At 40.0% G+C, this 15,055-nt stretch overlaps 1 protein-coding gene across 1 annotated transcript in view; it reads left to right on the plus strand.

Annotated features, from left to right (window-relative positions):
- THSD7A (thrombospondin type 1 domain containing 7A) overlaps positions 1-15,055 on the plus strand; it is a 278,419-nt gene that overhangs the window by 230,640 nt on the left and 32,724 nt on the right. The window contains exons 16-18 of the mRNA XM_069729330.1: positions 5,486-5,491; positions 7,121-7,254; positions 8,913-9,066. Coding sequence (XP_069585431.1) covers positions 5,486-5,491; positions 7,121-7,254; positions 8,913-9,066 — 294 coding nt within the window. The remainder of the gene's footprint in view (positions 1-5,485; positions 5,492-7,120; positions 7,255-8,912; positions 9,067-15,055) is intronic.

A 15,055-nucleotide genomic window follows, 5' to 3' on the forward strand; every position in this document is an offset into this window, starting at 1 on the left:
AAAGCTTCCACGGCAGCAGAAGACCAATTAACCAAATCAGCACCCTTCTTGGTCAAATCGGTCAATGGTCTGGCAATGCTAGAAAAATTACAGATGAAGCGACGATAAAAATTAGCAAAGCCCAGGAATTTCTGCAAACTTTTTAGAGATGTCGGCTGAGTCCAATCCTGGATGGCCTGAACCTTAACCGGATCCATCTCGATAGTAGAAGGGGAAAAGATGAACCCCAAAAATGAAACTTTCTGCACACCGAAGAGACACTTTGATCCCTTCACGAACAAGGAATTAGCACGCAGTACCTGGAAAACCATTCTGACTTGCTTCACATGAGACTCCCAATCATCTGAGAAGATCAAAATGTCATCCAAGTAAACAATCAAGAATTTATCCAGATACTCACGGAAAATGTCATGCATAAAAGACTGAAAAACAGATGGAGCATTGGCAAGTCCGAACGGCATCACCAGATACTCAAAATGACCCTCGGGCGTATTAAATGCCGTTTTCCATTCATCTCCCTGCCTGATTCTCACCAGATTATACGCACCACGAAGATCAATCTTAGTAAACCAACTAGCCCCCTTAATCCGAGCAAACAAGTCAGAAATCAATGGCAAGGGATACTGAAACTTAACAGTGATCTTATTAAGAAGGCGGTAATCAATACACGGTCTTAGCGAACCATCCTTCTTGGCTACAAAAAAGAACCCTGCTCCCAATGGTGACGACGATGGGCGAATATGTCCCTTCTCCAGGGACTCCTTCACATAACTGCGCATAGCGGTGTGTTCAGGTACGGACAAATTAAATAAACGACCCTTAGGGAATTTACTACCAGGAATCAAATCGATAGCACAATCACAATTCCTATGCGGAGGAAGGGCATCAGACTTGGACTCTTCAAATACATCCTGAAAGTCCGACAAGAACTCTGGGATGTCAGAAGGAATGGATGACGAAATAGACAAAAATGGAACATCACCATGTACTCCCTGACAACCCCAGCTGGTTACCGACATAGAGTTCCAATCCAATACTGGATTATGGGTTTGTAGCCATGGCAACCCCAACACGACCACATCATGCAAATTATGCAGTACCAAAAAGCGAATAACTTCCTGATGTGCAGGAGCCATGCACATGGTCAGCTGGGCCCAGTACTGAGGCTTATTCTTGGCCAGAGGTGTAGCATCAATTCCTCTCAACGGAATAGGACACCGCAAAGGCTCCAAGAAAAATCCACAACGTTTAGCATAATCCAAATCCATCAGATTCAGGGCAGCGCCTGAATCCACAAACGCCATGACAGAATATGATGACAAAGAGCACATTAAGGTAATGGACAAAAGGAATTTGGACTGTACAGTACCAATAACGGCAGAGCTATCGAACCGCCTAGTGCGTTCAGGACAATTAGAAATAGCATGAGTAGAATCACCACAATAGAAACACAGTCTGTTCAGACGTCTGTGTTCGTGCCGTTCTACTTTAGTCATAGTCCTGTCGCACTGCATAGGCTCAGGCTTACTCTCAGACAATACCGCCAGATGGTGCACAGATTTACGCTCGCGCAAGCGACGACCGATCTGAATGGCCAAGGACATAGACTCATTCAAACCAGCAGGCATAGGAAATCCCACCATTACATCCTTAAGAGCTTCAGAGAGACCCTTTCTGAACAAAGCCGCTAGTGCAGATTCATTCCACAGAGTGAGTACTGACCATTTCCTAAATTTCTGACAATATACTTCTACATCATCCTGACCCTGGCATAAAGCCAGCAGATTTTTCTCAGCTTGATCCACTGAATTAGGCTCATCGTAAAGCAATCCCAGCGCCTGGAAAAATGCATCAACATTACTCAATGCAGAATCTCCTGGTGCAAGAGAAAACGCCCAGTCCTGTGGGTCGCCGCGCAAAAAAGAAATAATAATCAAAACCTGTTGAATAGGATTACCAGAAGAATGAGGTTTCAAGGCCAAAAATAGCTTACAATTATTTCTGAAGCTCAGGAACTTAGTTCTGTCACCAAAAAACAAATCAGGAATCGGAATTCTTGGTTCTAGCATCGATTTCTGATCAATAGTATCTTGAATCTTTTGTACATTTACAACGAGATTATCCATTGAGGAGCACAGAGCCTGAATATCCATGTCCACAGCTGTGTCCTGAAGCACTCTAATGTCTAGGGGAAAAAAAAGACTGAAGACAGAGCTAAGAAAAAAAAATGATGTCAGGATTTCTTTTTTCCCTCTATTGGAAATCATTGAATGGCTCCTTGTACTGTTATGGCTGGCAATCAGGCAACACAGCGTGCAGTAATCAGCGCACATACAGAGATCTGGCAATAACCCAAAACAATAGGACGAGCTCTGAGACGTGGAATCTCTGTAGACTGCAGTACCTGATCTATCCTCACACAACTGTAAGCAGCAGTGGATTGCGCCTATCAACTACCTATGCAACTCGGCACTGCCTGAGGAGCTGACTAGCCTGAAGATAGAAATACAAGCCTGACTTACCTCAGAGAAATACCCCAAAGGAATAGGCAGCCCCCCACATATAATGACTGTTAGCAAGATGAAAAGACAAACGTAGGAATGAAATAGATTCAGCAAAGTGAGGCCCGATATTCTAGACAGAGCGAGGATAGCAAAGAGAACTATGCAGTCTACAAAAAACCCTAAAACGAAAACCACGCAAAGGGGCAAAAAGACCCACCGTGCCGAACTAACAGCACGGCGGTGCACCCCTCTGCTTCTCAGAGCTTCCAGCAAAAGATAATAACAAGCTGGACAGAAAAAACAGAAAACAAACTAGAAGCACTTATCTAGCAGAGCAGCAGGCCCAAGGAAAGATGCAGTAGCTCAGATCCAACACTGGAACATTGACAAGGAGCAAGGAAGACAGACTCAGGTGGAGCTAAATAGCAAGGCAGCCAACGAGCTCACCAAAACACCTGAGGGAGGAAGCCCAGAGACTGCAATACCACTTGTGACCACAGAAGTGAACTCAGCCACAGAATTCACAACAGAAGTATTATAGTAGTTATATTCTTGTACATAGGAGCAGTATTATAGTAGTTATATTCTTGTACATAGGGGCAGTATTATAGTAGTTATATTCTTGTACATAGGAGCAGTATTATAGGGGGGCATTCTTTGCGTCTGGAGGAGAGAAGGTTTTTCCACCAACATAGAAGAGGATTCTTTACTGTTAGGGCGGTGAGAATCTGGAATTCCTTGTCTGAGGAGGTGGTGATGGCGAACTCAGTCGAGGGGTTCAAGAGAGGCCTGGATGTCTTCCTGGAGCAGAACAATATTGTATCATACAATTATTAGGTTCTGTAGAAGGACGTAGATCTGGGGATTTATTATGATGGAATATAGGCTGAACTGGATGGACAAATGTCTTTTTTCGGCCTTACTAACTATGTTACTATGTTACTATGTTACTATGTTACTATGTTAGTTATATTCTTATGAATGGAGGCAGTATTATGGACTTCATATTGTTCCATAGCAAAAGGTAGATTTTTGATGCAGTTTTATTGAATGTTGCACTGTTTAGTTAATCACTCAGAAAAATTTTCATAAGATTATTTTTATGATTATTGATTATGCATAATTTGACATGGATATATTCTGGGAATACTACAATACACCGTGAAGCTGCATATCTTTTTTCCTGGAACTGTCAACATACCGTATGTCATGTATCCTGTTTCTGTTATTTTGTTACATTGTAATGTGTTTGAGGCTATTGGTCAAAATTATGAACATCATTTATGTTGGTTCTTTCCCTCTTTGCTCTTTGTAATATCAGATTTAAGGAAACTACATCTATGTCTCTACTGCCCTCTAGAGACAATTCGAATAATTATTATTTAGAATGTTGTAATTAAAATGTAGGAAATTTAGATGCAAGAGATTGGATTTATTCTTATTTTTGGTTGCAAATTTTTTTTTAGAACATGTCACCTCAATATATGCAAGTGCTTGATACGTGCAGGATCTTTAGCTACTTTATTTTTCAGAAAATAGACTGATTAGTACATACAGTATATAGATGAAAAAGAGATAATAGATAGATAGATAATAGATAATAGATAGATAATAGATAGATAATAGATAGATAGATAGATAATAGATAGATAGATAATAGATAATAGATAGATGATAGATAGATAGATAATAGATAGATAGATAATAGATAGATAGATAGATAGATAGATAATAGATAATAGATAGATAGATAATAGATAATAGATAGATGATAGATAGATAATAGATAGATAGATAATAGATAGATAGATAGATAGATAATAGATAGATAGATAGATAATAGATAGATAATAGATAGATAGATAATAGATAATAGATAGATAATAGATAGATAATAGATAGATAATAGATAGATAGATAATAGATAATAGATAGATAATAGATAGATAATAGATAGATAATAGATAGACAGATAGATGATAGATAATAGATAGATAGATAGATAGATGATAGATAATAGATAGATAGATAATAGATAGATAAAAGATAGATAAATAATAGATAATATATATAATAGATAGATAGATAATAGATACATAATAGATAATAGATAGATAATAGAAAAAAAAATTAATGGCAAAAATTAATAATATAGTAAAAGTAAAATAATACTCTCACATTAAACATAATAATAATACTTTTAAAATGAAACGAACAATACCCTGAAATAAATAATATAAAAAAATACCCTTAAATGTCTTAAAAAATAACCATTAATTTGCCTTTTTTACAATTCACTCATTTTCTTTCCAGCAGAATGTTACTGCCAGGTTATTCCTATCTGCCGTGTATTAACCGTGAAAACTTTACTCGCTGCCAAAAACCTAATTTCACATTTGTACATTTAGGTTATTGTACCTGAATTTAATTTGCTGTCTTGCTTTAGGCTTGTTCTTTCCTTCATCATCATAAACGTTTCCAGCTAATTAAATTGTGCGCTGGTTTATTTTCTAACTGCAGCTTCACAAACTCATTTTTTTTAGTTGTCAGGCGTCTGTCTCCAACATCATGTTTTAAAGGGTGGGAACAATTTTGCAACCAATTTTTTTTTTATTGTTCCAGTGAAGCTAAAGTAATAGATATGTAACAACTTTGGCATCGCTTACTGTACCTTTATGTGTATACAGTTCTAATAGAACCCTGGGCGTCTCCACGGTAACAGACTACAAACAAACCCTGTATAGTCAGATTTTACTAATTTATTTTAGTCAACATTTTCTCACCACGTCACCAAAAATCTGATGATATTAAAAAATTCAAAAACATTTAGTGTAAATTCTGCAATAGCCTCATATAATGCATGCAGTGTATGTGATATGGATCAGTCTATTGATGATGTTTTGTTACATTGTTAGCATTTTTCTAATTACGCCTTATCTTCTTTTTCTCCCTCTGTTTTTGCATTCCCATGTGCTTCACAGGCTCAGGTAAGGAATCAGATCAGAACTTTTTTTGGCAATGCAAATAGTGAATAATTACTGATATGTCTGCCCCGCACCAGCAAATTGTGCTGTGGATTCACTTAATAAAGCTCGTAGTACGTCTTGTAGGGATTAATCATATTCAGCAAATTTGTTGCAAAAGTTTTGCCGCTGCCCCAGTTATCTGAAGGGAGCTGGTAGAAATCTGTGCCCTTAGCAAAGAATAAGAGTTTCCGGAATGTTGATGCCAACATCAGAAAAAGGCCCATTGTAGTCAGGATTTATGTTAAATGTTGCACACGGACCAAAAGACCTAGTATTAGAGTTTATGTCCTGTCTGTCACATGGACATTAGCATCAGCACGCTGCCTCAGACCCTAGTGGATTGTACTGAAGTATTTACTGAGCATGCTCTCATCAGGACAAACATTAATGTACAGTAGGAGGAGGTGAGCTGTGACATAACCTATTGTGATTGGTGGATCCTGTGTTATCTACTGTATATAGAGGTGTTATCAGACATTGTACAGGAGGAGGAGGTGAGCTGTGATATCTCCTATTGTGAATGGTGGATCCTGTGTTATCTACTGAATATAGAGATGTTATCAGGCATTGTACAGGAGGAGGAGGTGAGCTGTGATATCTCCTATTGTGAATGGTGGATCCTGTGTTATCTACTGAATATAGAGATGTTATCAGGCATTGTACAGGAGGAGGAGGTGAGCTGTGACATCACCTATTGTGAATGGTGGATCCTGTGTTATCTACTGTATATAGAGGTGATATCAGTCATTGTACAGGAGGAGGAGGTGAGCTGTGACATCACCTATTGTGAATGGTGGATCCTGTGTTATCTACTGTATATAGAGGTGTTATCAGTCATTGTACAGGAGGAGGAGGTGAGCTGCGACATCATCTATTGTGAATGATGGATCCTCCTGTGTTATCTACTATATATAGAGGTGTTATCAGTCATTGTACAGGAGGAGGAGGAGGTGAGCTGTGATATCACCTATTGTGAATGGTGGATCCTGTGTTTCCTACTGTATATATATATATAGGAGTTATCAGTCATTGTACAAGATGAGGAGGTGAGCTTTGACTTTTCCTATGGTGAATGGTGGATCCTGCGTTAGTTACAGTTTATATATATATTTTTTTTATTATTATTATTATTATTATTATTATTATTAGCAATAATTGTTTGCTTTCTTCGGACACATTCAAATAAAATTATTTTTTCTGTCTAAATAACAGATTCAATTCACTTGTTACGTTTTACATTTGTTCCTTTTGTAGTGCCAGATATCCACACTCTTGTCAATGCCCCTTGGTAGATAAGAGGACGCACTGCACAGATAGAGATGACTTCATTTTCTGGGAACACGCAGTAATAATCTGATATCTGGCCGCCGAGGGCCTGAGAGGCTCCAAACGCCATTTGCAGATCACATTACAATATGAAATAATCTTGTAGGCGGCAGGAAAGCTTTTACCTGCAGACAATGCTGTGTCACCTTACCAGGCTCTCAGTGACTCCATGTAATCAGATGATTGCATCTTCCCGGCATTTATCCGTCGTCCCATCATGCCGAGCTGAATTCAATAATCCATATATTCCTGTGTGGGCTGCAGGTGTATGAAGTGGTCCCGTGTCACAGCGACTGCAACCAGTACGTGTGGATCACAGAACCGTGGAGCGTGTGTAAGGTCACCAATGTGGATCTGAAGCAGAACTGCGGAGAAGGGGTCCAGACCAAAAAAGTCCGGTAAGGAAATCTCAAAGATGATCAGAAGTATCATATTTGGAATCAAGTCAATCTACTTATTATAATTATGTCCCAAGATGCATTGCTTCCAGATGTTATTTAAAAAAATAATGAATGATAATGACTGGTCGGTGTACAGAAATAACGTCAAGGGGTGGAGAACGGCGCCTGCTTTCTGGTTCATCATTACAATAACAGACACATCTGGTTACAGTGTAGGAACTAGGCTGTATATTATAAAGATTTCACTATGTGGATGGAGATTACGGGAGATAACATTTTCCACTTGAAAAGTCACTAAAATAAGGTAAAAGGACAGGGACTAGCCCCTACTTACTGGGACATCACAGGGATATCAGCCACAGAGCGCTACAATGTACAAAGCATACTGCTATATATATCATACATCTTTCACTATGTGGATGGAGTTTATGGGAGATAATAATATTTTCCACTTGAAAAACTACCAAAATTAGGTAAAAGGACAGGGACTAGCCCATATTTACTGAAGCATCACAGGGATATCAGCCACAGAGTGCTACAATGTACGAACCATACTGCTATATATATCATACATCTTTCACTTTGTGGATGAGATTATGGGAGATAATAATATTTTCCACTTGAAAAGTCACTAAAATAAGGTAAAAGGACAGGGACTAGCCCCTATTTACTGAAGCATCACAGGGTACCAGCCACAGAGTGCTACAATGTACGAACCATACTGCTATATATATCATACATCTTTCACTTTGTGCATGAGATTATGGGAGATAATAGTATTTTCCACTTGAAAAACTACCTAAATAAGGTAAAAGAACAGGGACTAGCCCCTATTTACTGGATAATCACAGAAATATCAGCCACAGAGTGCTACAACGTAGACACCATACTTTTGGTCAATTTTCTGTTTTTTTTTAAAAAAACACTGGAAAAAAAATACTGGTCAATATACTGGTTTAAAAAAATAAGCAAGGAAGAATGTAATGGTCAATTTTCTGATAAAATCACAGGAAAAAACTACTGTCAATTTACTGCTTAAAAAAATAAACAGGAAAAAGGACATATTTAAGTCTCACCCTTTTAGGGAAGCCTACTTTTGGGCAAGGTTTATGCACATCTCACCCTCTTGTCTGGGACCGGATTGAATTTGTTGGGATTTTTTTCTTAGAATTTGGCACATTTGAGACTATTGGCAAAAGTGCAATAGAGCTGAGCTGCAATACCAGACACAGCCTGCAGAGAGGGGCGGCACTATTTTTGAAATAAAACAACCATGTTTTTCTAATCCTGTGTGCAACCCCTTTAATCCAAGTAAAAGGTATCGACAATGATTGGTCATGGACGGTAAACAGTATAATTGCCAGATACGAAGGTGATAGACTAATAGCCAAGATCAGACCAAGAATTTTTCTATAAATATAAAACTTTTTTTTTTTTCAATAAATATTAATCAAATTCTACTAAGATGAATTAAAAACTTCATAGAAATTTGTGCCGGAGAATAAGAAGATTGGAGACAATTTCCACATTTCAGGGAAGTTCTAGAAATGCTGTGAGAGGTTTATTCAGCAGCGCAGCCTGCTGGTGAGAGCTGGTATTGCAGTGCAGTGCACACTGACGCTGCCGGTGCCCTCTGTAATTGTCAATCTCATCAGATGCATGCAGAACACGGTGGACGGCCCCGCAGATGTGGTAGAGGATTATCTTTGTGAGCCAGAAGAGATGCCTTTAGGAGCCAGAAATTGCAAACTGCCTTGTCCTGAGGACTGCGTCATGTCGGAGTGGAGTGACTGGAGCAGGTGTCCTTTGGTAGGTAACCGGAGAGCGCCATCATACCGCCATCATGCCGCCATCATACCGCCATCATACTGCCATCATACCGCCATCATACCACCATCATACCTCCATCATACCGCCATCATACCGCCATCATACCACCATCATACCTCCATCATACCGCCATCATACCGCCATCATACCGCCATCATACCACCATCATACCGCCATCATAAAGTGACATCTGCCGTCACCGCGCGAAGCATGAGACTGAGAAAGGATTCATATTAATCATAAAAAGAAAACACCTGAAACAGCGAAATTTCTAGGTCACTGCTCATACACACAATGTATTCACATACAACATGAAATACAACTTAGATACATTCAACACCTAATTTGTACTTATACTGAGTATTACACTCCAGAGCTGCACTCACTATTCTGCCAGAGTGGTCATTGTGTACGTGGATTACTACACCAGCAGAATAGTGAGTGCATCTCTGGAGTATAATACAGGATGTAACTCAGGATCAGTAATGTAATGTATGTACACAGTGACTGCACCAGCAGAATAGTGAGTGCAGCTCTGGAGTATAATACAGGATGTAACTCAGGATCAGTAATGTAATGTATGTACACAGTGACTGCACCAGCAGAATAGTGAGTGCAGCTCTGGGGTATAATACAGGATGTAACTCAGGATCAGTGATGTAATGTATGTACACAGTGATTGCACCAGCAGAATAGTGAGTGCAGCTCTGGAGTATAATACAGGATGTAACTCAGGATCAGTAATGTAATGTATGTACACAGTGACTGCACCAGCAGAATAGTGAGTGCAGCTCTGGAGTATAATACAGGATGTAACTCAGGATCAGTAATGTAATGTATGTACACAGTGACTGCACCAGCAGAATAGTGAGTGCAGCTCTGGAGTATAATACAGGATGTAACTCAGGATCAGTAATGTAATGTATGTACACAGTGACTGCACCAGCAGAATAGTGAGTGCAGCTCTGGGGTATAATACAGGATGTAACTCAGGATCAGTGATGTAATGTATGTACACAGTGATTGCACCAGCAGAATAGTGAGTGCAGCTCTGGAGTATAATACAGGATGTAACTCAGGATCAGTAATGTAATGTATGTACACAGTGACTGCACCAGCAGAATAGTGAGTGCAGCTCTGGAGTATAATACAGGATGTAACTCAGGATCAGTAATGTAATGTATGTACACAGTGACTGCACCAGCAGAATAGTGAGTGCAGCTCTGGAGTATAATACAGGATGTAACTCAGGATCAGTAATGTAATGTATGTACACAGTGACTGCACCAGCAGAATAGTGAGTGCAGCTCTGGAGTATAATACAGGATGTAACTCAGGATCAGTAATGTAATGTATGTACACAGTGACTGCACCAGCAGAATAGTGAGTGCAGCTCTGGAGTATAATACAGGAGGTAACTCAGGATCAGTAATGTAATGTATGTACACAGTGACTGCACCAGCAGAATAGTGAGTGCAGCTCTGGAGTATAATACAGGATGTAACTCAGGATCAGTGATGTAATGTATGTACACAGTGATTGCACCAGCAGAATAGTGAGTGCAGCTCTGGAGTATAATACAGGAGGTAACTCAGGATCAGTAATGTAATGTATGTACACAGTGACTGCACCAGCAGAATAGTGAGTGCAGCTCTGGAGTATAATACAGGATGTAACTCAGGATCAGTGATGTAATGTATGTACACAGTGATTGCACCAGCAGAATAGTGAGTGCAGCTCTGGAGTATAATACAGGATGTAACTCAGGATCAGTGATGTAATGTATGTACACAGTGACTGCACCAGCAGAATAGTGAGTGCAGCTCTGGGGTATAATACAGGATGTAACTCAGGATCAGTAATGTAATGTATGTACACAGTGACTGCACCAGCAGAATAGTGAGTTCAGCTCTGGGGTATAATACAGGAGGTAACTCAGGATCAGTAATGTAATGTATGTGCACAGTGACTGCACCAGCAGAATAGTGAGTGCAGCTCTGGGGTATAATACAGGAGGTAACTCAGGATCAGTAATGTAATGTATGTACACAGTGACTGCACCAGCAGAATAGTGAGTTCAGCTCTGGGGTATAATACAGGAGGTAACTCAGGATCAGTAATGTAATGTATGTGCACAGTGACTGCACCAGCAGAATAGTGAGTGCAGCTCTGGGGTATAATACAGGAGGTAACTCAGGATCAGTAATGTACTGTATGTACACAGTGACTGCACCAGCAGAATAGTGAGTGCAGCTCTGGGGTATAATACAGGATGTAACTCAGGATCAGTAATGTAATGTATGTACACAGTGACTGCACCAGCAGAATAGTGAGTGCAGCTCTGGGGTATAATACAGGATGTAACTCAGGATCAGTAATGTAATGTATGTACACAGTGAGTGCACCAACAGAATAGTGAGTGCAGCTCTCGAGTATAATACAGGATGTAACTCAGGATCAGTAATGTATGTACACAGTGACTGCACCAGCAGAATAGTGAGTGCAGCTCTGGGGTATAATACAGGATGTAACTCAGGATCAGTAATGTAATGTATGTACACAGTGAGTGCACCAACAGAATAGTGAGTGCAGCTCTGGAGTATAATACAGGATGTTACTCAGGATCAGTAATGTATGTACACAGTGACTGCACCAGCAGAATAGTGAGTGCAGCTCTGGGGTATAATACAGGATGTAACTCAGGATCAGTAATGTAATGTATGTACACAGTGACTGCACCAGCAGAATAGTGAGTGCAGCTCTGGGGTATAATACAGGATGTAACTCAGGATCAGTAATGTAATCTATGTACACAGTGACTGCACCAGCAGAATAGTGAGTGCAGCTCTGGGGTATAATACAGGATGTAACTCAGGATCAGTAATGTAATGTATGTACACAGTGAGTGCACCAACAGAATAGTGAGTGCAGCTCTGGAGTATAATACAGGATGTAACTCAGGATCAGTAATGTATGTACACAGTGACTGCACCAGCAGAATAGTGAGTGCAGCTCTGGGGTATAATACAGGATGTAACTCAGGATCAGTAATGTAATGTATGTACACAGTGAGTGCACCAACAGAATAGTGAGTGCAGCTCTGGAGTATAATACAGGATGTAACTCAGGATCAGTAATGTATGTACACAGTGACTGCACCAGCAGAATAGTGAGTGCAGCTCTGGGGTATAATACAGGATGTAACTCAGGATCAGTAATGTAATGTATGTACACAGTGACTGCACCAGCAGAATAGTGAGTGCAGCTCTGGAGTATAATACAGGATGTAACTCAGGATCAGTAATGTAATCTATGTACACAGTGACTGCACCAGCAGAATAGTGAGTGCAGCTCTGGAGTATAATACAGGATGTAACTCAGGATCAGTAATGTATGTACACAGTGACTGCACCAGCAGAATAGTGAGTGCAGCTCTGGAGTATAATACAGGATGTAACTCAGGATCAGTAATGTATATACACAGTGACTCCACCAGCAGAATAGTGAGTACAGCTCTGGGGTATAATACAGGAGGTAACTCAGGATCAGTAATGTAATGTATGTACACAGTGACTGCACCAGCAGAATAGTGAGTGCAGCTCTGGAGTATAATGCCTGATGTAACAAGGGTTATTATGGGTGATATTACACATAAAGCATTAATACTGTAGGTAGAAGACTTTTAGCCACTTATTTGTTGCTTTATACATTTCAGTGTCCCTAATCATTTAATATACTAAAACCATATTGCTCCCGTCAGTCCCATGTACAGGATATAACGGCCCCTTCCTGCAGGTTTCTTATCTTACACCCTGGGGTAACACCCCGTCCACAGCTCCGCACCGGATACTAATAAGTCTCATTTCCTGAGTAATCTCCACAGAGGCGGGAAAACGACTTATTGAATCTTCCCGTCTCCTACAATGGATAATGACATTAATTAGGTGTCAGACAATGGCAGGTTGGTAGAATACTAATTATTCCGATGCCAACCTTGCAGCGATAATTTCAAGTACTTTACATCGTAGACTAAATCTAATTAGTATGTAAATATAGTTGTGGTGTCTGCAAGGCAGACGAGATATTAGATTAATGAGGACAAATACAGATTACATGGGTGTGCGCTGGCCCTTTAAGGAATGACGGCGCTTTGTAACAATCATGTGTTTTATCCTTTTAAAAGAAAAATAAAAACATTTTCCCCTAAAATAAATAAAATAAATAAAATATTTCCCCCTGTAACATTTATCGTCCGTCCACAACTGTTAAGGTATTTCATAGTTATACTGGTTTGTTGGAAAGTTGAGTGAAAACCAGTGATGCGACTTCTTGTGCCACAACCCGGCTGCAGCCAATCACCAGCCGCTCTTTGGCTGCAGCTGATCAATATTCTCTGTGCACTGATGAAATAGTAACTGTTGCAGCTGACATGTGACCCATGACTGCTGCAGCCAGTCATGTCATACTTATGGCGTCATGGCTCCCATATCAAGACATAATGAAACAAAAAATAAAACAGAGAAGCACATTGCTAAGGAGAGTAAAACTAATCCCAAACTGTTCTTCAACTATATCAATAGTAAAAGAATAAAAACTGAAAATGTAGGCCCCTTAAAAAATAGTGAGGAAAGAATGGTTGTAGATGACGAGGAAAAAGCTAACATATTAAACACCTTCTTCTCCACGGTATTCACGGTGGAAAATGAAATGCTAGGTGAAATCCCAAGAAACAATGAAAACCCTATATTAAGGGTCACCAATCTAACCCAAGAAGAGGTGCGAAACCGGCTAAATAAGATTAAAATAGATAAATCTCCGGGTCCGGATGGCATACACCCACGAGTACTAAGAGAACTAAGTAATGTAATAGATAAACCATTATTTCTTATTTTTAGGGACTCTATAGCGACAGGGTCTGTTCCGCAGGACTGGCGCATAGCAAATGTGGTGCCAATATTCAAAAAGGGCTCTAAAAGTGAACCTGGAAATTATAGGCCAGTAAGTCTAACCTCTATTGTTGGTAAAATATTTGAAGGGTTTCTGAGGGATGTTATTCTGGATTATCTCAATGAGAATAACTGTTTAACTCCATATCAGCATGGGTTTATGAGAAATCGCTCCTGTCAAACCAATCTAATCAGTTTTTATGAAGAGGTAAGCTATAGGCTGGACCACGGTGAGTCATTGGACGTGGTATATCTCGATTTTTCCAAAGCGTTTGATACCGTGCCGCACAAGAGGGTGGTACACAAAATGAGAATGCTTGGTCTGGGGGAAAATGTGTGTAAATGGGTTAGTAACTGGCTTAGTGATAGAAAGCAGAGGGTGGTTATAAATGGTATAGTCTCTAACTGGGTCGCTGTGACCAGTGGGGTACCGCAGGGGTCAGTATTGGGGCCTGTTCTCTTCAACATATTCATTAATGATCTGGTAGAAGGTTTACACAGTAAAATATCGATATTTGCAGATGATACAAAACTATGTAAAGCAGTTAATACAAGAGAAGATAGTATTCTGCTACAGATGGATCTGGATAAGTTGGAAACTTGGGCTGAAAGGTGGCAGATGAGGTTTAACAATGATAAATGTAAGGTTATACACATGGGAAGAAGGAATCAATATCACCATTACACACTGAATGGGAAACCACTGGGTAAATCTGACAGGGAGAAGGACTTGGGGATCCTAGTTAATGATAAACTTACCTGGAGCAGCCAGTGCCAGGCAGCAGCTGCCAAGGCAAACAGGATCATGGGGTGCATTAAAAGAGGTCTGGATACACATGATGAGAGCATTATACTGCCTCTGTACAAATCCCTAGTTAGACCGCACATGGAGTACTGTGTCCAGTTTTGGGCACCGGTGCTCATGAAGGATATAATGGAACTAGAGAGAGTACAAAGGAGGGCAACAAAATTAATAAAGGGGATGGGAGAACTACAATACCCAGATAGATTAGCGAAATTAG

The sequence above is a fragment of the Ranitomeya imitator genome, chromosome 6 (genome assembly GCF_032444005.1).
Source record: "Ranitomeya imitator isolate aRanImi1 chromosome 6, aRanImi1.pri, whole genome shotgun sequence".
Taxonomy (NCBI): Eukaryota; Metazoa; Chordata; class Amphibia; order Anura; family Dendrobatidae; genus Ranitomeya; species Ranitomeya imitator.